This window comes from Giraffa tippelskirchi, chromosome 5 (genome assembly GCF_054371585.1).
Source record: "Giraffa tippelskirchi isolate mGirTip1 chromosome 5, T2T-mGirTip1v1.2.pri, whole genome shotgun sequence".
NCBI classification, from domain to species: Eukaryota; Metazoa; Chordata; class Mammalia; order Artiodactyla; family Giraffidae; genus Giraffa; species Giraffa tippelskirchi.
The window spans coordinates 127838676-127860945 of record NC_137279.1 but is presented as its reverse complement, the minus strand read 5'-3'; the positions used below and the strand labels follow the sequence as shown (position 1 = coordinate 127860945).

At 37.0% G+C, this 22270-nt stretch overlaps 1 protein-coding gene across 22 annotated transcripts in view; it reads left to right on the top strand.

Annotated features, from left to right (window-relative positions):
• The window catches only part of FNBP1L (formin binding protein 1 like), a 135415-nt gene that overhangs the window by 63276 nt on the left and 49869 nt on the right, over positions 1 to 22270 (top strand). For all 22 annotated transcript variants that reach the window (XM_081486333.1, XM_081486332.1, XM_081486319.1 and 19 more), the window contains 3 exons: positions 12484 to 12537; positions 13814 to 13961; positions 14639 to 14701. In XM_081486333.1, the coding sequence (XP_081342459.1) occupies positions 13896 to 13961; positions 14639 to 14701 (129 nt within the window). In that variant the 5' untranslated portion in view covers positions 12484 to 12537; positions 13814 to 13895. The remainder of the gene's footprint in view (positions 1 to 12483; positions 12538 to 13813; positions 13962 to 14638; positions 14702 to 22270) is intronic.

Here is a 22270-nt window from a genome sequence, read left to right as displayed (position 1 = left end):
GAGTGAATATAAGTTGAATGCATAAATGATTGAATGATCTGTGTTTCAGTTTAGTTTAGAAGTTAGGTCTCTTAACTATATGCTGAACCTTTGAACCATGTACTGCTTTCTATCCATACTAGAGTTTGTCATATATTGCACATCAGTGTGAAGAGATTGCTCTACTAAGAGCTGTCCCCAATATTTAGGATAGGCTTAGATATAGAATAATGTAAATAAAACCAGTTTCTATTTTCTATTTAGTTTTTATTTTCTCATGCTTCTTTATCAGAATTTTCTCTTTCTGTGTTCCTGTTTAGTATCAGAAGAACCTAGGGAGCTCATATTTTGTGCTGACCTACGGAAAGTAGAGACTACTTACTGTTAATTTTTGGTCGGCCATTGTTTAACTTTTGACTCTTTTGACTTCCTTGAGTTTTTTTTTTTTTTTTTTTAATTGGAGGATAATTGCTTTACAATGTTGTGTTAATTTCTGCTGTACAACAGAAAGGCTCATCACCTTAACAAGAATTGCGGTCTTGTAGTCTATTCCTGATGTTTATATTAAAATGTTTGGTTAAATGATGAAGCCAAACCTAACAACTAAAGGATAAAGCTCTTAAGAAAGAAAATAGAGACTTCCTTGGTGGTCCAGTGGCTAAGACTCAGCACTCCCAATGCAGAGGACGTGGGTTTGATCCCTTGTCAGGGAACTAAATTGCACATAGTGCAACTAAAAGACCCCACACATGTCAGTTAAAAGACCCTACATGTGGCAACGAAGGGCCCACATGCACCACAACTAAGACCAGGTGCAGCCAAATAATATTTTAAAAAAAGAAAATAAGTTCAAACATTTTGTTAAACATTTTGATAGTGAGCTTTCCAATGAAAAGGATTTAAAGATCTTTAAATAACTATAAAGAATAAGAAGGTTGTTAATGATGTTGGCTGTATAGATCACTTAGTTAATCTCTTAGCTTTTTCATGATACCTTTAATATTTTTGTTTCTAAGTTACTTGTAGCCATTTGAATTGTGTGGCAGTGTCTAAAATGAGATATAATGTTTTATTTTATCATCCTAATGTTTAAAATACGGACAAATGAGATAAATGAAGCATTTATTTGAATCTAGGACTGTTATATAGTTCTTCTTCAAGCATCTAATATTTAGAGGAAAAACAAGTTATCAACTTGCAGAAGAAAATTTCTCTGAAAAGTGTAATACTTAAATATGGGCCAATCTGTTCCTTCCTCGGTCTAAATTGAGGAAATAAAATAATTTTTCTCTTTTCTGTCTTCAACATACCAGAAAATACTCTTCTGAAAGATTTGCAGTTGCCTAGAAATCACATTGTTATGCCTGTTGCATCCTAAATAGTAATGAATTGTTGAATTGAGTATAGACTATGAAGCTGATACTATAGATAAAGAATACAGAGCCCCATTCACATCTTAGGGACTGTATATCCTAGACATGGTAAAGATAAAGCAAAAATAGGAACTGGCATTTTTAAGAAATAAGATACTTTGTTCACTTTCACATCCTTTGAAACTTTTTTGAATTTCTTCTCCTAGGGCCTTCAGGCATAAATACTTAAGTCCTCTTATTTTTTCTTAATTTATTTTATGATCTGCCACCAGTAGAGGTATAATAAGAACGAAGCATGTCCTTTAAAAAAACAAATGCAGTATTCAGAATTTGTCTAATATCACTTGTACCTAATGTGAAATTTACTGTCTTAATCATTTCTAAGTGTATATTTCAGCTGTGTTAAGTATATTCATCCTTCTGTGATCAATCCTTAGAACTTACTCATCTTGAGAAACTGAAGCTCTGTGTATTAAACAACACTCCATTTTCCCCTTCTTCTAGGCCCTGGCAATTCTGCTTTCTGTTTCTGTGAAATTGACTACTCTAGGTACTGTATAAGTAAAATCATACAGTATTTGTTCTTTGGGGGATGGGTTTATTTCACTTTTATCGTAGAGTCGCTAAATCATGTACGTCTCTTTGCGACCTCATGGACTGCAGCATGCCAGGCTTCCCTTCCTTCTGTCATTGACTGCAGCATGCCAGGGGAAGAAGGATAGAGATCCATCACTATTTCGTGGAGTTTGCTCAAACTCATGTCCATTGAGTCAGTGATGACATACAATCATTTCATCCTCTGTCACCCCTGTCTTCTCCTGCCCTCAGTCTTTCCCAGCATCAGGGTCTTTTCCAGTGAGTTGGCTCTTTGTGTCAGGTGGCCAAAGTATTTGAGCTTCAGCATCAGTCCTTCTAATGAGTATTCCAGGTTGCTTTACTTTAGGATTGACTGGTTTAATCTCCTTGCTGTCCAGGGAACTCGCAAGAGTCTTCTCTAGCACCACAGTTCAAAAGCATCAGTTCTTCAGCACTCAGCCTTCTTTATAGTCCAAGTCTCACATCCGTACATCACTACTGGAAAAACCATAACTTTGTGTGGACCTTTGTTGGCAAAGTGATGTCTCTGCTGCTTTTTAATATGCTGTCTAGGCTTATCATAACTTTTTTTCCAAGGAGCAAGCATCTTTTAATTTCATGGCTGCAGTCACCATCCGCAGTGATTCTGGAGCCCAAGAAAACAAAATCTGTCACTGTTTCCACTTTTACCCCATCTATTTGCCATGAAGTGATGGGACCAGATGCCATGATCTTAGTTTTTTGAATGTTGAGTTTTAAGCCAGCTTTTTCACTCTCCTCTTTCACTTTCATTAAGAGGCTCTTTAGTTCCTCTTCACATTCTGCCATTAGAGTGGTGTCATCTGTATTTCTGAGGTTGTTGATATTTTTACTAGCAGCCTTGATTCCAGGTTGTAATTCATCCAGCCTGGCATTTCAAATGATGTACTCTGCATGGAAGTTAAATAAGCAGGGTGACAGTATACAGCCTTGACATACTCCTTTCCCGATTTTGAGCCAGTCTGTGGTTCCATGTCTGTTTCTAACTGTTGCTTCTTGACCTGCATACAGGTTTCTCAGGAGACAAGTAACGTGGTCTGGTGTTCCCATCTCTTTAAGAATTTCCCACAGTTTATTTCACTTAGCACAATTTTTTAAGGGTTTATCCATGTTGGGAAGTGTATCAGAATTCCCTTCCTTTTTAAGATTGAATATTATTCCATTGTATGGATAGTACCACATTCTGTTTATCCATTCATTTGTTGATAGGCATTTGGGTTTTTTCCACCTTTTGGGTATTGTGAATAGTGATTCTATGAACATGGTGTCCGAATATCTGATTCCCTACTTTCAATTCTTTGTGTGTATACCTAGAAGAGGAATTACTAGATCATATAGTAATTCTATGTTTAATTTTTTGAGGAGTACCATACTGTTTTTTTGCAGTGGCTGATCTAGTTTGCATCCCTACCAGTAATACACAAGGGTTCTAATTTCTCTACATCCTTACCGGTGCTTATTATTTTCTGGGTGATTCCTTCCTTACTACCTTCCTATACTACTTCCAGCCTTCCTTCCTCCATTTTTCCCTTTCTCCCTCCCTGTCTTTTTCTCCATCCACCTGCCCTTTTTGGCTTCTTTTTATGTGTTGGCTTCATTCTTTCAGTGCAGACTGACTGACTTGCTGCACATGGCAAGAAACGTACTCACCAGTAGTTAAGTTTTATGTTTGAGAGATTCAGCTCTCATCCTGGCCTCAAAGTTCTGGTACAAAAAGTTTTCCATCTCTGGATCACTTAACTGAGACTCTCAAATAAGGTCATCTTTGTTAATCTGGCAACTCTTAAGCATGATAACTGTTAGATAGAGGGAGGGAAATTAAGACAAAAGATACTAGTCAGTCTCAGATATCTAATACTACACTTTTGTCAGAAGAAATATGAAGTTGGTACAAAAGTTACTGCGGTTTTACGTTGTTGAACTTTGCCATTTGATACTAGAATACATTCTTAAATAAATGTTGGTATGTTATACATCATTTTAATACACTTTTCTCGAATTATGTTTTTTTGCTAATGACATTACTTGCTGTTTTATGTTTATTTTAGATTAGGGAAATTATGTTAGACAAAAAGCAAATTCAAGAGATTTTTTTTTTTTAATTTGAGTTCAAAATGGGCTGTAAAGCGGTGGAGACAATTTGCAACATCAACAGCACATTTGGCCCAGGAACTGCTAACAAACGTTTATACGGTAAGGTGGTGGTTCAAGAAGTTTTGCAAAGGAGATGAGAGCTTTTAAGATGAGGAGCGCTATGGCCAGCCATCAGAAGTTGACAATGACCAATTGAAAGCAATCATCGAAGCCAATCTGCTTACAACTACATGAGAAGTTGCCAAAGAACTCAGTGTTGACCATGCTAGGGTTGTTTGGCATTTGAAGCAAATTGGAATAGTGATAAAGCTCAGTAACCAGATGCCTCATGAACTGACCACAAATGAAAAAAATCGTTGTTTTGAAGTGTCATCTTCTCTTATTCTGTGCAACAACAACAATCCATTTCTCAGTTGGATTGTGATGTGCAACAAAGTGGATTTTCTATAACAACTGGCGATGACACACTCGAGGTTGGAGTGAGAAGAAGCTCCAAAGCACCTCCCAAAGCCAGACTTGCTCAAAAAAAGGTCATGGTCACTGGTGGTCTGCTGCCAGTCTGATCCATTACAACTTTCTGAATCCTGGTGAAACCATTATATCTGAGAAGAATGCTCAGCAAATTGATGAGATGCACTGAAAACTGCAACGCCTGCAGCCGGCATTGGCCAATAGAATGGGCCCAATTCTTCTCCACGACAACGCCCGACTGCATGTCACACAACCAACTGTTCAAAAGTTGAGCAAATTGGTTACAAAGTTTTGCCTCATATACCATATTCACCTGACCTCTCGCAAACCAACTACCACTTCTTCAAGCATCTCGACACTTTTTGCAGGCAAAACACTTCCATAACCAGAAGAAGGCAAAAAATGCTTTCCAAGAGTTCACTGAGTCTTGATGCATAGATTTTTATGCTACAGGGAATAAACAAACTTCTTTCTCATTGGCAAAAATGTGTTGATTGTAATGGCTTCTATTTTGATTAATCAAGATGTGTTTGAGCCTGAAAAAGAGAAAGTTGCTCAGTCATGTCCAACTCTTTGCAACCCCATGGACTATATAGTTCATGGAATTCTCTAGGCCAGAATAGTGAAGTGGGTAGCCTTTCCCTTCTCCAGGGAATCTTCCCAACTCAGGGATCGAACCCAGGTCTCCCGCATTGCAGACAGATTCTTCACCAGCTGAGCCACAAGGGAAGCCCAAGAATACTGGAGTGGGTAGCCTATCCCCTTGCCAGCAGATCTTCCTGACCCAGGAATTGAGCTATCAGGGAAGCTCAGTTTGAGTGTTTGAGCCTAGTTATAATGATTTAAAATTCATGGTCTGAAGCTGCAATTACTTTTGTACCAACCTGATAGTATGATTTGTTCACACTTTACGAATGATATGATATTTATCACCTGTTAAACAGTAATTGGAACTCGTTTTTGTTCAGTCTCTCAGTCCTGTCTGACCCTTTGCAACCCCATGGACTGCAGCATGCCAGGCTTCCCTGTCTCTCACTATCTCCCAGAGTTTGCTCAAACTCATGTCTATTGAATCAGTGATGCCTTGCAGCCGTCTCATCCTGTGTCATCCTCTTCTCCTGCCTTCAGTCTTTCCCAGCATCAGGGTCTTTTCTAATAAGTCAGCTCTTTGCATCAGGGAGCCAAAGAATTGGAGCTTCAGCCTCAGCATCTGTCCTTCCAGTGGATTGATTTCCTTTAGGATTGATTGGTTTGATCTTGTTATCTAAGGGACTCTCAAAAGTCTTCCCCAGCACCGCAACTGAAAGCATTAATTCTTCGGTGCTGAGCCTTCTTCATGGTCCACATCTCATATCTGTACATGACTACTGGAAAAACCATAGCTTTGATTATATGCACCTTTGTCGGCGAAGTGATGTCTCTGCTTTTTAATACGCCATCTAGGTTCATCATAGATTTTCTTCCAAGGAGCAAGTGTTGTTTAATTTCATGGCTGCAGTCACCATCTGCAGTGATTCTGTAGCCCACGAAAATAAAGTCTGTCACTGTTTCCATTTTTCGCCATCTGTTTGCCATGAAGTGATGAGAACAGATAGCATGGTCTAAGTTTTTTGGATGTTGAGTTTTAAGCCAGCTTTTTCACTCTTCTCTTTCGCTTTCATCAAGAATCTCTTTAGTTCCTCTTTGTTTTCTGCCATTAGGACGGTGTCATGGGCATATCTGAGGTTATTGATATTTCTCCCGGCAATCTTGATTCCAGCTTGAGCTTTATCCAGCCTCATATTTTGCATGATGTACTCTGCATATAAGTTAAAATAAGCAGGGTGACAATATACAGCCTTGACATACTCCTTTCCCAATTTGAAACCAGTCCATTGTTCCATATCTGGTTCTAACTGTTCTGTCTTGACCTGCGTCAGGTTTTGCAGGAGGCAGGTAAGGTGATCTGATATTCCCATATCTTCAAGAATTCTCCACAGTTTGTTTTGATCCACATAGTCAAAGACTTTAGCTTAGTCTATGAAGCAGAAATAGATGTTTTTCTGGAATTCCCTTGCTTTTTCTGTGATCCAACAGATGTTGGCAATTTGATCTCTGGTTCCTCTTCCTTTTCTTAATCCAAGTTGTATGTCTGGAAGTTCTCAGTTCATATACTGTTGAAGCCTACCTTGAAGGATTTTGATCATCACCTTGCTAGCATGTGAAATGAGTGCAGTTATGTGGTAGTTTGAACATTCTTTGGTATTGCCCGTCTTTGGAATTGGAATGAAAACTGACCTTTTCCAGTCCTGTGGCCACTGCTGAGTTTTCCAAATTTGTGGCATATGGAGTGCATCACTTTCACAGCATCATCTTTTAGGATTTGAAATAGCTCAGCTGGGATTCCATCACCTCCATTAGCTTTGTTCGTAGTGATGCTTCCTAATACCTACTTGACTTCGCACTCCAGGGTGTCTGGTTCTAGATGAGTGATCACACCATTGTTGTTATCCAGGTCATTAAGACCTTTTTTGTGCAGTTCTGTGTATTCTTGCCCCCTCCTCTTAATCTCTTCTGTTCTGTTAGGTCGTTACCATTTCTGTCCTTTATTGTGCCCATTTTTGCATGAAATGTTCCCTTGGTATCTGTTAATTTTCTTGAAGAGATCTCTAGTCTTTCCTACTCTGTTGTTTTCCTCTGTTTCTTTGCATGGTACACTTAGGAAGGCTTTCTTATCTCTCCTTGCTATTCTTTGGAACTCTGCATTCAGTTGGATATATCTTTCCTTTTCTCTTTACCCTTCGCTTTTCTTCTTTTCTCAGCTATTTGTAAGGCCTCCTCAGAGAGCCATTTTGCTTTTTTGCATTTCTTTTTCTTGGGGATGGTTTTGATCACCCTCTTCTGTACAGTGTTACTAACCTCCATCATAGTGCGTCAGGCACTCTGTCTCAGATCTAATCTTTGAATCTGTTTATCACTTCCACTGTAAAATCATAAGGGATTTGATTTAGGTCATACCTGAGTGGCCTAGTGGTTTTCCCTACTTTCTTTAATTTAAGTCTGAATTTTGCGATAAGGAGCTGATTTGAGCCACAGTCAGCTCCATGTCTTGTTTTTGCTGACACTATAGCTTCTCCATCTTCAGCTGCAAAGAATATAATCAGTCTGATTTTGGTATTGACCATCTGGTGATGTCCATGTGTAGAGTCATCTCTTGTGTTGTTGGAAGAGAATGTTTGCTATGACCAGTGTGTTCTCTTGGCAAAACTTTGTTAGCCTTTGCACTGCTTCATTTTGTATTCCAAGGCCATACTTTTCCTGTTACTCCAGGTATCTCTTGACTCCCTACTTTTGCATTCCAGACCCCTGTGATGAAAAGAACATCTTTGTTTGGTGTTATTTCTAGAAGGTCTTTTAGGTCTTCACAGAACTGTTCAACTTCAGCTTCTTCAGCATCAGTGGATGGGATATAGACTTGGATTACTGGATATTGAATGGTTTGCCTTGGAAATGAACTGAGATCATTCTGTCCTTTTTGAGATTGCATCCAAGTACTGCATATTGGACTCTCTTGTTGAGTATGAGGGCTACTCCATTTCTCCTAAGGGATTCTTGCCCACAGTAATAGATATAGTGGTCATCTGAATTAAATTCACCCATTCCAGTCTGTTTTAGTTCACTGATTGCTAAAATGTCAATGTTCACTCTTGCCATCTCCTGTTTGACCACTTCCAGTTTACCTTGATTAATGAATCTAACATTCCAGGTTCCTATCGAATATTGAATTAGAACTCAGAGCCTCTCAGATGTTGAAACATTAAAAATGTAAAGGTGATTTATGTGCCTTAAAATTTTTTTTTACTTTTACTTCATTTAGAACTGTGAAATGCAGTTTAAATAAAAGTGAATTAATGTTTTTAGAAATTATTTGGAAAGCTTATAATTTTCACTGAAGTTCAACTATAAACATGACAAAACTAGAATGGATAAATATTAAAATCAGGAATTAAATATAAGTTAAGCAGTATGATATATTTAATAACATATAAATAGTTAGAATATATAGGGAATACTGTAATTTTTAGAGAAGCCCATTAAATTTAGAAGCCTTCTCAGACTACTGAAGAGTATTAGTTCTTCTGTATCCGTGGTGCATGATCCTAAGGTACTGAGAAAACAGGGATGAAACACACATGCATCAAAGCAAAGTATTAGTTTATCTATGACATCTATTATAATTTCTATAATATGTATCTGTGTAAAACTTTAATTCCTGATTTATGACACACTACTCAAAACATGTGTTACATATAAAAACTACTTTCATAATTGGTTGCTTGGAGAATCTCTGAATTTAGAAGAGGGGGAAATTTTTTTCATAAACAGTAGCCTAGGGAAACTGACACTAAGGGTAGATTTTTAGAAAATTTTATTTTATATTAGAGTATAGTTGAACAATAATGTTGTATTAGTTTTAAGTGTACAGCACAGTGATTCAGTTACACATATAAATGTACGCATTCTTTTCCTTTTCCACTTAGTTTATTACAGAGTATTGAGCTGAGTTCCCTGTAATATAAAGTAGGTATTTATTGGCTATCTATTTTAAATATAGCATAGTGTACATGTCAATCTCAAACTCCCAATCTATCCCACCCCCTCCCATTTCTCTCCTGGTAACTATAAGTTTTTCTCTAAAGTCTGTGACTCTGTGTCTGTTTTGTAATTAAGTCTTTTGTAATAAGTGATATCATATGATATATGTCTTTCTTTGACCTTCTTTTAGTATGATAATCTTCAGGTCTATCCATGTTGCTACAACTGGCATTATTTCATTGTTTTTAATGGCTGAGTAATATTCTGGTGTGTGTGTGTATATATGTATAAACTTTATCCATTCATCTGTCAGTGGATATTTAGGTTGCTTCCATGCCTTAGCTATTGTAAACTTTGCTGCAGAGAACATTGAGGTGCATGTGTTCGTTCAAACCATGTTCTTCTCTGGATATATGCTCAGGAGTGGGATTGCTATATCATATGGTAGCTCAGTGTTTGTTTGTTAAGGAACCATACTGTTCTCCATAGTAACTGTACCAATTTACAGTCTCACTAACAGTGTCAGAGAGTTCTAAGGGCAGATTTCTTGAGGGAGATTAATTGCCTAAAGTATATTTAGTTTAAGAGAAACGTGCATGTTTTACCTTTACATACTTAACGTAAGCCAGAGATTTATTTGACCTAATAAGCATGTTATGTTAAAAATTCAAAACAGGGATTTGTGGGACTTAGTAACCAATCACACCTTGGAATGAATTTTTGCTGACTTTAGACTATTTTTTTAGAAAGCCCAACTGAGATTAGATGCTTTGAGGAACATCTTTTTTTTTGAGGGGATAAATTCTCTTGGTATGCTTTCATCATAATTTTTTTTAATTAGAAAAAATTGTAATGCATTTAAATATGAATCACTTCTCAGTCCCTCTTCCTAGAAATAATAATAATAATTTGTTGTGTCGTCATCTCCTAGCAGAAGTTTTGATTTAGTGGACTACAAGAACATTTTGGACTATGCTGTAGTTTCTCTAATGGCAGGGTTCACTTGGGTGGAGTCTTTAGTGTCTCATATATGGTTTCTAAGGGCTTTATTGGGCCTTGGGAAGAGTTGCCTGTAGCTGGGTAACTTTTACAAGAGATGCAAGAGCAATTTTTAAAAATGGCTGAGTTTTAAGCCGGCATGCTCAAAAGGTAAACATGTTACTACTTTCTGCTTCCCCTTCCCTCTTGTGATATACGTGCTCTTCTTCCCAGAAGCTAGAGATCAAATTAGTGTTGTTTAGGCTATGTTTAAGGTATAAGTATCTTAAGACTTTAGTGTTAATGTCTGTGGCAGTAGCCATAATCTTTCAAGTTTCAGAAGCTCAAATTATATTGGTTTAAGCAAAGAAAAAAATGTATGGCTTATGTGACTGAAAAGTTTAGGGATCTGGGTACTCAGAAAAGTAAGAATTTCTTTTTCTCTTGATTTTGCTATCCTCTCTGTTGATATAATTCCCAAGTAGCCTCTTTAGGATTGTGTCCTATCAATTTAACTTACAAATAAGGAGAATATATTGATAAAACAACAAGGACCTACTTACTGTGTAGCACAGGGAACTCAGTGCAATATTCTGTAATAATCTAAATGGTAAAAGAATTTGAGTAAGAATAGATACATTTATAGTTATAACTGGGCTTCTCTGGTGGCTCAGATGGAGAAGACTCTGCCTGCAATGTCAGAGACCTGTGTTCCATCCCTGGGTCAGGAAGATCCCCTGGAGAAAGAAATGGTAACTGAATCACTTTGCTATGCACCTGAAACTAAAACAACATTGTTAATCAACTGCACTCCAATATAAAATAAAAATTAAAAAAGAGAACATCTCTTACCAAGAATTTCAAAAGAAATTTTAGGATTGACTTTGGCATCGATTTATGGATCTGAAAGTGTTCCTGTGGGATGTCCCTGGTGGTCCAGTGGTTAAGACTCTGTGCTTCCACTGCAGCAGGCCCAGGTTCAATCCCTGGTGGGGGGAACTAAGATCCCACGTGCCATAGGATATGGCCAAAAAAAGAAAAAGGTATTCCTGAACTGTTACATGTGGCCAGCCCGCCACAACTACATAGGCATGACAAGAAAGGAGCTGTAGTTTAGGATATACTCAGTTGTGCTAGAATAATAACTCCCAGATCTCAGGGGCTAAGCAGAAGAAGCTTATTTCTTGCTCATGCAAAGTCAGCCACAAGGCTAGGTGATAATGCTCTAGTAGTCCATGTGGTAACTCAAGAATTCATATTATTTTCATCTTGATCTTAACATGAAATGTCCACAGTTGCTTCAGCAGGGAATAAGGAAGCAGGAGGTTTATGCATGAGCTGTAAAGCTTTAGCTTGGTATTTACAGAAAAGTTACAGCCCATTATACAGAATTAGCCACAACTGGAAGTGGGCTGGAAAATGTATGAAGTAACAAGGTTTTTTTGGTGAGCAGAAATGCGTCTGCTACAAACTGTTACAGAATAAAATAGCATAGTAAGTGATGTAGGTAGGCAAAGACAGCGTGTTGATTATAACCTGTAACTCTTAAATAATGCTTAAAATGCTGATATACAAAAAACTGTTGAGAATTTGACACTACTTGCTCTTTGGAATGTTCTTTGCCCAAGTTTGACTTGTTTAAAGTAATTCATGGATTCATGGTTTAAAATCACTGACTTAAAAGTAATTTCTGGAATGCAGTCAATTTATTGGTTGGAGACTGTGGTTATAACCATAATACCATAAATTAATCAATTACCTCATAATTGCTAATTTCCATGAATATGATAGTTTAGTATATCTCAAATTATTTGTGATGATGGACTAGATTCTTTTAAAGTGTCTACTGATACTTTTATAAAATACAAAAAATTTTGAATACTTGAAAAATGATGTAAAAAGAGACATAAAATACCCTGTTTTTTGCTGTTAGATTCAACATTTATAGAATTACTCTCAACTTCTGTACTTAGCTTGTTGTGGATCGGTAATGAAGAGTAAGTGGACTTTTACTTAGTCCATGGATCATGTTTTGAGGAGCATGCTATAAAGGACTGTGGTTAATGCTTTACAAATACTGTCTCCTTTAATTCACATAGTCCTGTGGGGTAGAGGTTACTGTTACTATTATTTGTAGAAAACGGGGCATAGAGAGGGGAGTAAATTGCCCAAGATCATACAGATGTCACATAAAACCCATGTAGTCCAGTTTGACTCCAGAGTCCATATGCTTGTCTGCTTCTAATTTTGCAGAGATGAAATGATAGATGATCATGTTACTGTCTTAATTACTTTACATCATTAAATTCTTGGTTTAATGAAATTAGAGACTTTTAGAATATAAGTCAATTTCGACAACAGCATTTTTAACAAATTTTTGAAAATCTTCTTCCTATAGAAATCTGGTTAAGAAGTACTGTCCCAAACGTTCCTCCAAAGATGAAGAGCCAAGGTAAATTATATACGTATTTATTATTGCTTATGAAAATTTAAAAGAGCATATTTTTGTTATTTAGTAAAATAAATACTATACCATTAGCTTTTTATAAAAATTTTAACAAAATTTGTATCATAATAAAAATAATGTTTATGAAAGAGGAAAGTACTATTTTTTCTTATGAGAATGCATACTTCAGTGGGCTTGATGATAGCTTTTTAGAATAGTTGATGTATGAGTTCTAAGTAATAGGTGGATTGGGACTCCACTTGAATGATGTAGTCTCCAGAAGAAAAGGGTATTTTTTTCCATACTTTATTTTGTAGTTGTCAGCTTGTTAGATTCTTGCTTTTTCTTTTACAAATAGTAAAACAATTTAGCTGGTTGGGCTAAACGGGTAATGAAAAGGAGTAAGTTTTCAGAGTAATTTTGGAACTCTGAATAAATGGTTAGGGATTGCCTACAAGCTTTTTGGCATTCTTACACAGGAGGATACATGGATGGTTGTAAAATGCCAGAAACAAAAAGAAACTAGATGGTTGTAAAATGCAGAAACAAAAGAGCCTAAACTTAAAACAACTTTGTGTATGATTGTCAGTTATTTGGAGGATTCTTTGGTTTAGTGTTAATGGAGTCCTATCTGAGCTGTGTGCCTTCAGCTTATGCAAGAGAGTTCCAGCAGTGTATTCAAGTAGATCTATACATTTTAATACAGTTATTTTGTCTCTCTCCTTCCCTCCACACACATTTTTTTTACCCTTATTTCTGTCCCTTCTTACCCTCGGTGGTGCCAACCAAAGTGGCACTTCACTTCCATTCAGGATGTGGGCAGGCATACAGGCAGCTGTGTCCAGAGATGATAGCAAAATTGTTCTGTAGATCACCCATCGAGATGCATTTGAGTGGTATGATTGGCAGGTTCTGTCCTGGAGAGCAAGCACATCATCTCTGCAACAGGCTCAGCTGCCAAGCCTAGGAATCCAACCAAGTTCATTCCCAAGCTCAGGCCAGTCAGTTGGCAACGTAAGAGATTCCAGTATGCCAAAAGAGCCTGCAGGTAGTATTCTTATTATTTTTTGACCCCAAAATCCTTTTATTTATAAATTATGACTACCTGGAGATATATAAACATGTACAACTTGAGCTTAATGCAGAGCTTAATTTAGAGCTAGTAGCTGAGATTTAGGATGCATATTTAAAATTGGTTAAGTTTCAGGTTTGATCTGTATCTTACAAAAACATTTGTAATGAGAATAAAAATAAATTTTGCCATTTTTAATGTTTTTGTCAGGTTTACTTCGTGTGTAGCCTTTTTTAACATCCTTAACGAGTTAAATGACTATGCAGGACAGCGAGAAGTAGTAGCAGAAGAAATGGCGCACAGAGTTTATGGTGAATTAATGAGATATGCTCATGATCTGAAAACTGAAAGAAAAATGGTAATTTTTATCATTTTTATACAGTTATAATAGCATATACAATATTTTCACGGAAATGAAGTAATTACTTTGCCTTTTAAAATTACGTATGTTCATTCAGCATGAACTGGTTTTCTATTTCACTACATTTCTTCTAGCTTAAATTATCTCAAGACGTTATTGCTAATTTGTGATCGTTTTGAATTTAAGACTGAGGTTTGGTAAACTCTAGCCAGCAGGCCAACTCTAGCTTACTGCCTGTTTTTGTTTCCTAGTTACCATGAGCTCAGAATGGTTTTTACATTTTTAGATAGTTACTTACATATTGCGGGTGGCCATTTTTGCATTACATTAGCAGAGTTGAATATTTGCAAGAGACCACTTGGTTTCCAACACCTAAAATATTTATCTGACCCATTATAAAAAAACTTTGTCTACCCCTGTTCTCTATAATCATGTATTTTTCTAAAGATTATATGTCTTAAAGATTATATTTGAAGTATTTAAATAATATTCTAGGAAATGCATTTTAGAGTTTTTCTCTTCCTGAGTCTTGATAAAGTTACATAATTAGTACCTTGAAAAAAAATTAAGTGAAAAGTCATTTGGGAGAGGCCTTTAGACTTTAATTGGTATTAAAATGTAATTTTAAAATTTGTTTGTTTTGTTTGGGTTTTTTTGGTTTTTATCACCTTTAGCATCTTCAGGAGGGACGAAAAGCTCAGCAATACCTTGACATGTGTTGGAAACAGATGGATAATGTGAGTTATAATGTTTTCATGTTTGACATAAATTTTTGTAGGCTGATTTAGCCCTGAATTCTCTTATGTGTGTGCATACTCAGTTGCTCATTGGTGTACAGCTCTTTGGAACCCCATGGACTGGAGCCTGTCAGGCTCCTCTGTCCTTGAAATTTTTCATGCAGGAATACTCAAGTGGGTTGCCGTTTCCTACTCGAGGAAATCTTCCGCCCCAGGAAACAAACCTATGTCTCCTGTGTCTCCTACATTGGCAGGCAGATTCTTTACCACTGTGCCACCTGGGAAGCCAAATTCTCTTATGTTTCTTGTCTGTTTGAGTTTAATATTTCTCATTGTAGTAGTATTCTTAATTTGACATTGATGTAAATAGAGAATGTGAGATCATTGTGTCTGTTTCCTTTTTTTTTTTTTTTCCTATATGGTTCTGTACTTTGTACCAACTCTGTAATCTTCAGGTATCTGTAGACATTGAGGAAGATTCTTTTTGTCTTTGCAGTTGTTACTGTAAAGTATTGGTAGAGGATAGAAGTAATAAGGAAATAGTGATATATCTTAGAAGACCATTTGACTGAGACAAAGAGAACCTGGGTTCTAGTTCTACCTTTCCCTTAGCATCTGATTTTTTCATGACTTCATTTTTAGCAAATGAAAAATGAAGACAGCGGACTAGGTTATATAAAGTGTTTCTTCCTGTTCACTGGGTCTCTAATAATGTAAATGTAAGATTCTAATCACCAGTGCTGATTGAAAATTCTTAGGTATATTAATAGTCTTTTCATTTTTGTTTTGATGTTCTTTCTGATTGGTTTCAGCAAGACTTTAAGGGAGTGTTTACATTTATTAAATTTAAAATTGACTTAACTAGCATCCTTAGTACTGCCACCTAATGAGTGTGTATGTGTGTGTGTCTTTCATTTGCACAAAATAACAAACTCCTACACTCAAGAGTTATTGGTTCCGTTGAAGACTGGAGTTGACACAAATCATTCCTGTTGATATGTGCTGACTTACCTTTAGAATAATTGTTACTAAGCAAAAGTTGTAAGAGTCATAAGAAAGAAGCATCAAAAAATGTAGGAGAGATTTAAGACATTAACAGTATTGTGAAATAAAGGTGAATTCAGGTCAACTCATGTATATTGAAGATACCCACAATATGTATTGAGTTTGGTACAAAAGCAAATATGATAATGATCTTGTTTTTGTGGAGCCTGCAGTCTAGTGAGAGACACACAAATACAATTTTTGTGTAATATGTAGAAATATATGCAGATTCCTTTTCTAGTCCCATGTCTTCATGTCTAATCAAGGAAATAAAATTGTAAAATGTCTAACACATTTGAAATAATTGGCAGGAGATTTAAAGAACTAGCAGGGATGGATTGAATTAGTGATGGAGTATTGAATATTGAGGGGAAAAAAATTGACAGCTGTTAACCCAGGATAAACAAAAGAAGGCCCCAGTGACATTTAAGATGAGGGTAGAAGACAGTAGCCTGTGAAGAAGATTCTGAAGGAATGATCAGAGATTGCAAAGAGTGAAGCGTCAGAGATTCCAGGTCTCTCAGATGACTGCTTCCAAGTAACAAAGCATATGACTTTGTAAGAACAGGGCTCAAAATCAAATTAGTTCCAGAGTTGGTCAGTAGCTCAGTGATGTCACCAAGGCTGATCTTTCTGTCTTTATTGCTGTCTTGACCATGATTTTTTTCCTCAGGCTTGTCCCTTATAGTCAGAAGTTGACTTAAGCAGCCAAATACCACATCCTCATTCAGTTGCGTGTAGAAGCAAGAAGGGAAGCATTTCTCTTCTGTTTGGTTTTACTAGGGAAGGAAAGCTTTCCAGTAAACTCCCAGCAGAATTCTTCATGGATGCCTTTGACAGGATTAGATTCCTTGACCATGCCCTGGCTCTGGGGTGGCTGGTGAAGCAAGTTATCATCTATTTTCAGCCTCTATACAGGGAGGTATGCTCTTATAAGAAAGAATAAGGGAGTAGAAGTGGCTGTTGATTAGTCTACAGCACAAAGGATGAAGAAGGGACAATCTTTTCTGTATCATATCATATAATGATATGATATCTTTCAGGGAAGGAGTATTTTTAATATTATTGTACTCATGATTCTTTTGCTGTTGCTAGGGAATTATTAGGTAGTTTTTTTTCACAAACAGTAAGAAACTATAAAAGTACTTTTATATATATGCATTGCCTCAGATTATACCAAAATTAGTAGGTATAGCTATTCAATTTGAAAACACAGCTCTGAACTGAGTTTCAGAGAATTCAGTGTGGAAATGTAATCTTCACAGGAAAGTGACATTCTGCATTTTGTGCATATTCAGATCTATTTATGCTTTGAATAAATTTTAAGTATCATTTGATGTCTCATACTAATCAAAACAGTAAGTTCATTTTAAAGTTTTTATAAGAAATTTCTTACATCAAATTTTTAAATTTGATGTAACTTACAGGTATTCCTGGTACTAGCTATAAGGTCAACTGAGCTAACTCAGACATCTTTTGGCTCCAGAGGCATGTATGCTCTTTCGCTTCAATAATGTCCATCTCTTTGTGACCCTATGGACTGTGGCCTGATAGACTCCTCTGTCCATGGGGATTCTCCAGGCAAGAATATCGGAGTGGGTTGCCATTCCTTTCTCCAGGGATCTTCCTGACCCAGGGATTGAACCTGTGTCTCTTGACAGATGGGTTCTTTACCACTAGCACCACCTGGGAAGCCCTTGGTTACAAATACCTAGATATAACAGCTAAAATATTTTTTATTGTATTTTAAGCTCAGCAGAAAGCTCTTACCTGAAAGAAAGGGAAATTTCTTAACTGCTGGAAGCTAAGGATAATCTAAAAGCCAGAGCAGTAGGTGTAAGAGGTGATACAATGGCATTTGAAAAGTAATTCCAGAGGTGTTCGGGTATGGTTTACAGGACCTTGCTAAGGGCTTGGGATTTAGTACTCACCCAAGGACAGAGTTTACGTTTTAGCTCTGTGTGAAAAGTTGGAACTGAAATCCCTGTATAAAGTTTGAATCTTTGAACGGTTAAACCTTTAGTGAAAAGTGGCAGGAACTCCAGACAGGCCAAGGGAGACAACAAAGAACCTTGTCTCTATCTGAAAGTCAAGGAGTGGGAGGTATCCTGTGAGAAGGTTAAACCTTTTGACCTTGTTGTTAATGAGGTTTGCACTATCTGAATAGTTGTGTACTGCCCAAGACAAAAAATTGACCTTGTAACTGGTTGCTGCTGCTGCTGCTAAGTCGCTTCAGTCGTGTCCGACTCTCTGCGACCCCACAGACGGAAGCCCACCAGGCTCCCCCGTCCCTGGAATTCTCCAGGCAAGAACACTGGAGTGGGTTGCCATTTCCTTCTCCAATGCATGAAAGTGAAGTCGCTCAGTCGTGTCCGACTCTTAGTGACCCCATGGACTGCGGCCCACCAGGCTCCTCCGTCCATGGGATTTGCCAGGCAAGAGTACTGGAGTGGGGTGCCATTGCCTTCTCCAACTGGTTAGGTAAACAGAAAATGTTGACATGCTGTGCTTTCTTCTTAGTAATTCTCATAATACAGGTAGCAAGATGTATGTTTTTCCAGACAAGAAGTTGGAAGAGTTTCCTCTGTGGAATTTAATTAGCTTGAGAGGAAAAGACTTAAAGATACAGGCACCATGGTTTCTCCAAGGAAACTGCCAGTTAGCTTGTAAAATAAGAAGAGCAGATTGGCAGAAATCTCCAGACATGAACAGCAAAGTATACAGGAAAAAAAAAAAGCAACTTTGAAGAAACAGTGACTAAGAAAGGAAATAGAAATTAAAAATGAAAAGCAAACAAGCAAAACACCCAGAACTATTATTAACATTTTCATAGGTAATAGAGAAATGATTACATCCTTGAAATAGGAACAAGATACTATTAAGAAAGGAACATACAAAGAACAAAAAAGAACTTTATGAAAAGCTCACTGGAAGGAATGAAATTGAAGTCTTAAAGTAGAGCAAAATGACAGAGATTGAAAATATAGAAAAAATATAAGAGAATTAGAGGACTCGTCCTATAGATTCATTTTCAAGATAAGAATCATCTTAAAAAATAGAAAACATAAAAAATGGATAGGGAAAATTAATTCAGGAAGAAAATTTTCCCAGAATAAAAAGACATGAGTTTCTAGATGGAAAGGATTTTCCAGGTGCCCAGCACAGTTACAAGACATAGCTTAATGAAATTTCAGAACAGTTAGAGGGAGACGATCCTACCAAACTGCAGAGAGAAAAAAACAAAATATAAAATAAATGTTTTATGCAAACGATCAGGGATCAGGAAGCCAGAAGATATTGAAGGTAGTACTTTTACATGTCTGAAAGAAGACAGTTTCCTACTCAATAATTTCATACCCAGTTAAACTTTATTGAAAGAGATAGAAAGGCATTTTCAGTCTTGGAGACTCAAAAAATTATCTCCCACAAACCTTCTTTTAGGAAGCTACTGCTGAATGTGTTCTAGCAAAATAGAGAAATGAACCAAGAAAGGGGAAGGTATAGAGCTAGAGATGGATTCAAATTAAGGGTGAATTGAAAGGAATCGCCAGGAAATGGTGAAGGCAAATCCCAAGGTCTAGGCCTAGTTTTGTAATCAGTCCAAATTTTAGCAGGTTAAAAACCTCTTGAGTCCTTGATTTCATTAAGAAAATAAAATTAATAGAATTCTGAATGTATTTGAATTAACTGAGGAGAGGTTTAAAGAACTGGGGACACCAGGGTTGAATTAGAGAAGATAACATTGGAAACTAAAGCAAATTTTTAAGAAAGAGACATTAATTTCAGGATAAAAATGTACACAGGAAAGTAAATATATCACATGTTCAGTTCTGAATAGCTTTTGCAAAATCATGGTGATTTGAATTTAGAAAGATTTAGAGGCCATTTAGTGCACATGGTATTCCTTGGGACACATGGAAGAAACAACACAAAACCAGTTTGGAGGGATGTTTCCATATTCTAAGCTACATTGGGATCCCATCAAAAAAACGAAAAAAAAACCCCAACCAAACATCAAACCAATCAACAAAAAACATAAAACCCAAACAAAAACAGCCAACAAACCAAAAAAGTCCTGCTTAAAATGAGCTTAAAATAAAAAATTGCAAAATTCATGTGACTATTTTTATTATAAAGAGATTGAGATGCATCAGTTCAGTTCAGTTCAGTCGCTCTGTCGTGTCCGACTCTTTGCAACCCCATGAATTGCAGCACGCCAGGCCTCTCTGTCCATCATCAACTCCCGGAGTCCACCCAAACCCATGTCCATTGAGTCGGTGATGCCATCCAACCATCTGATCCTCTGTCGTCCCCTTCTCCTTCCGCCCCCAATCCTACCCAGCATTAGGGTCTTTTCCAATGAGTCGACCCTTCGCATGAGGTGGCCAAAGTATTGGAGTTTCAGCTTCAACATTAGACCGTCCAATGAACACCCAGGATTGATCTCTTTTAGGATGGACTGATTGGATCTCCTTGCAATCCAAGGGACTCTCAAGAGTCTTCTCCAACACCACAGTTCAAAGGCATCAATTCTTCGGTGCTCAGCTTTCTTCACCATCCAACTCTCACATCCATACATGACCACTGGAAAAACCATAGCCTTGACTAGACGGACTTTTGTTGGCAAAGTAACATCTCTGCTTTTAAATATGCTATCTAGGTTGGCCATAACCTTCCTTCCAAGGAGTAAGTGTCTTTTAATTTCATGGCTGCAATCACCATCAGCAGTGATTTTGGAGCCCAAAAAAGTAAAATCTGACACTGTTTCCACTGTTTCCCCATCTATTTCCCATGAAGTGATGGGACCAGATGCCATGATCTTAGTTTTCTGAAAGTTGAGCTTTAAGCCAACTTTTTCACTCTCCTCTTTCACCTTCATCAAGAGGCTCTTTAGTTCTTCTTCACTTTCTGCCATAAGGGTGGTGTCATCCGCATATCTGAGGTTATTGATATTTCTCCTGGCAATCTTGATTCCAGCTTGTGTTTCTTCCAGGCCAGCGTTTCTCATGATGTACTCTGCATAGAAGTTAAATAAGCAGGGTGACAATATACAGCCTTGACGTACTCCTTTTCCTATTTGGAACCAGTCTGTTGTTCCATGTCCAGTTCTAACTGTTGCTTCCTGACCTGCATACAGGTTTCTCAAGAGACAGGTCAGATGGTCTGGTATTCCCATCTCTTTCAGAATTTTCCACAGTTTATTGTGATCCACACAGTCAAAGGCTTTGGCATAGTCAATAAAGCAGAAATAGATGTTTTTCTGGAACTCACTTGCTTTTTCGATGATCCACCGGATATTGGCAATTTGATCTCTGGTTCCTCTGCCTTTTCTAACACCAGCTTGAACATCTGGAAGTTCACGGTTCCCGTATTGTTGAAGCCTGGCTTGGAGAATTTTGAGCATTACTTTATTAGCATGTGAGATGAGTGCAATTGTGCGGTAGTTTGAGCATTCTTTGGCATTGCCTTTCTTTGGGATTGGAACGAAGACTGACCTTTTCCAGTCCTGTGGCCACTGCTGAGTTTTCCAAATTTGAGATGCATAATAAATATTAACTCAGTTATGCCAGTTATGCCTATAATTTTTTTCTTTACAGTCTTATGATATCTATTTGAAGTGCATGGTTTGATTGCGATAGTAAAATTTCATTTCTAATTTAGAAAAATTTTATTTTTAGTATGCAATTTTACACATTACACAGTAGCAACACCTTAAAGTTACTTTCTTTTTTAAATTGAGGTAGAGTTGGTTTATAATATTGTGTTGGTTTCAAGTGTACAGCAAAGTGATTCAGAGTTATATATGTCTATATGAATTTTTTCAGACTGTTTTCCATTATAGGTTATTACAAGATATTGAATATAGTTCTTGTAAATCCTGTTGCTTATCTGTTTTATGTATAGTAGTTTGTATCTGTTAACCCCATACTCCTAGTTTAACCCTCTTCCCCCCTTTCCCTTTTGGTAATGATTAAGTTTGTTTTCTATGTCTGTGAGTCTGTTTCTGTTCTGCATATATGGTCATTTGTATTGTTTTTTAGATTTCACTTATAAGTGATATTATATAATATTTGTCTGACTTACTTTGCTTAGTATGATATTCTCTAGGTCCATCCATGTTGCTGCATATGATAATGTTTCATTCCTTATGGCTGAATAACATTCATTGTGTGTATATGTGTGTGTGTGTGTGTGTATAGCACATCTTCTTAAACCAGTTGTGTGTTGATGGGCATTTGGGTTGTTTCCATGGCTTAGCTATTAATATTATAAATGGTGCGGCTATGAGTATTGCGATGCACGTATTTTTTCATCTTTTCTGGATATATGTCCAGGAGGGCACTGCTAGATCATACAGTAGTTCTGTTTTTAGTTTCTTGAGAAAACTGCATGCTGGTTTCCACAGTGGCTACACCAATTCACATTCCTACTGTGTAGAACGGTTCCCTTTTCTCCATACCCTCTTCAGCATTCATTATTTGTAGACTTTTTGATGATAGTCATTCTGAACAGCGTGAGGTGATA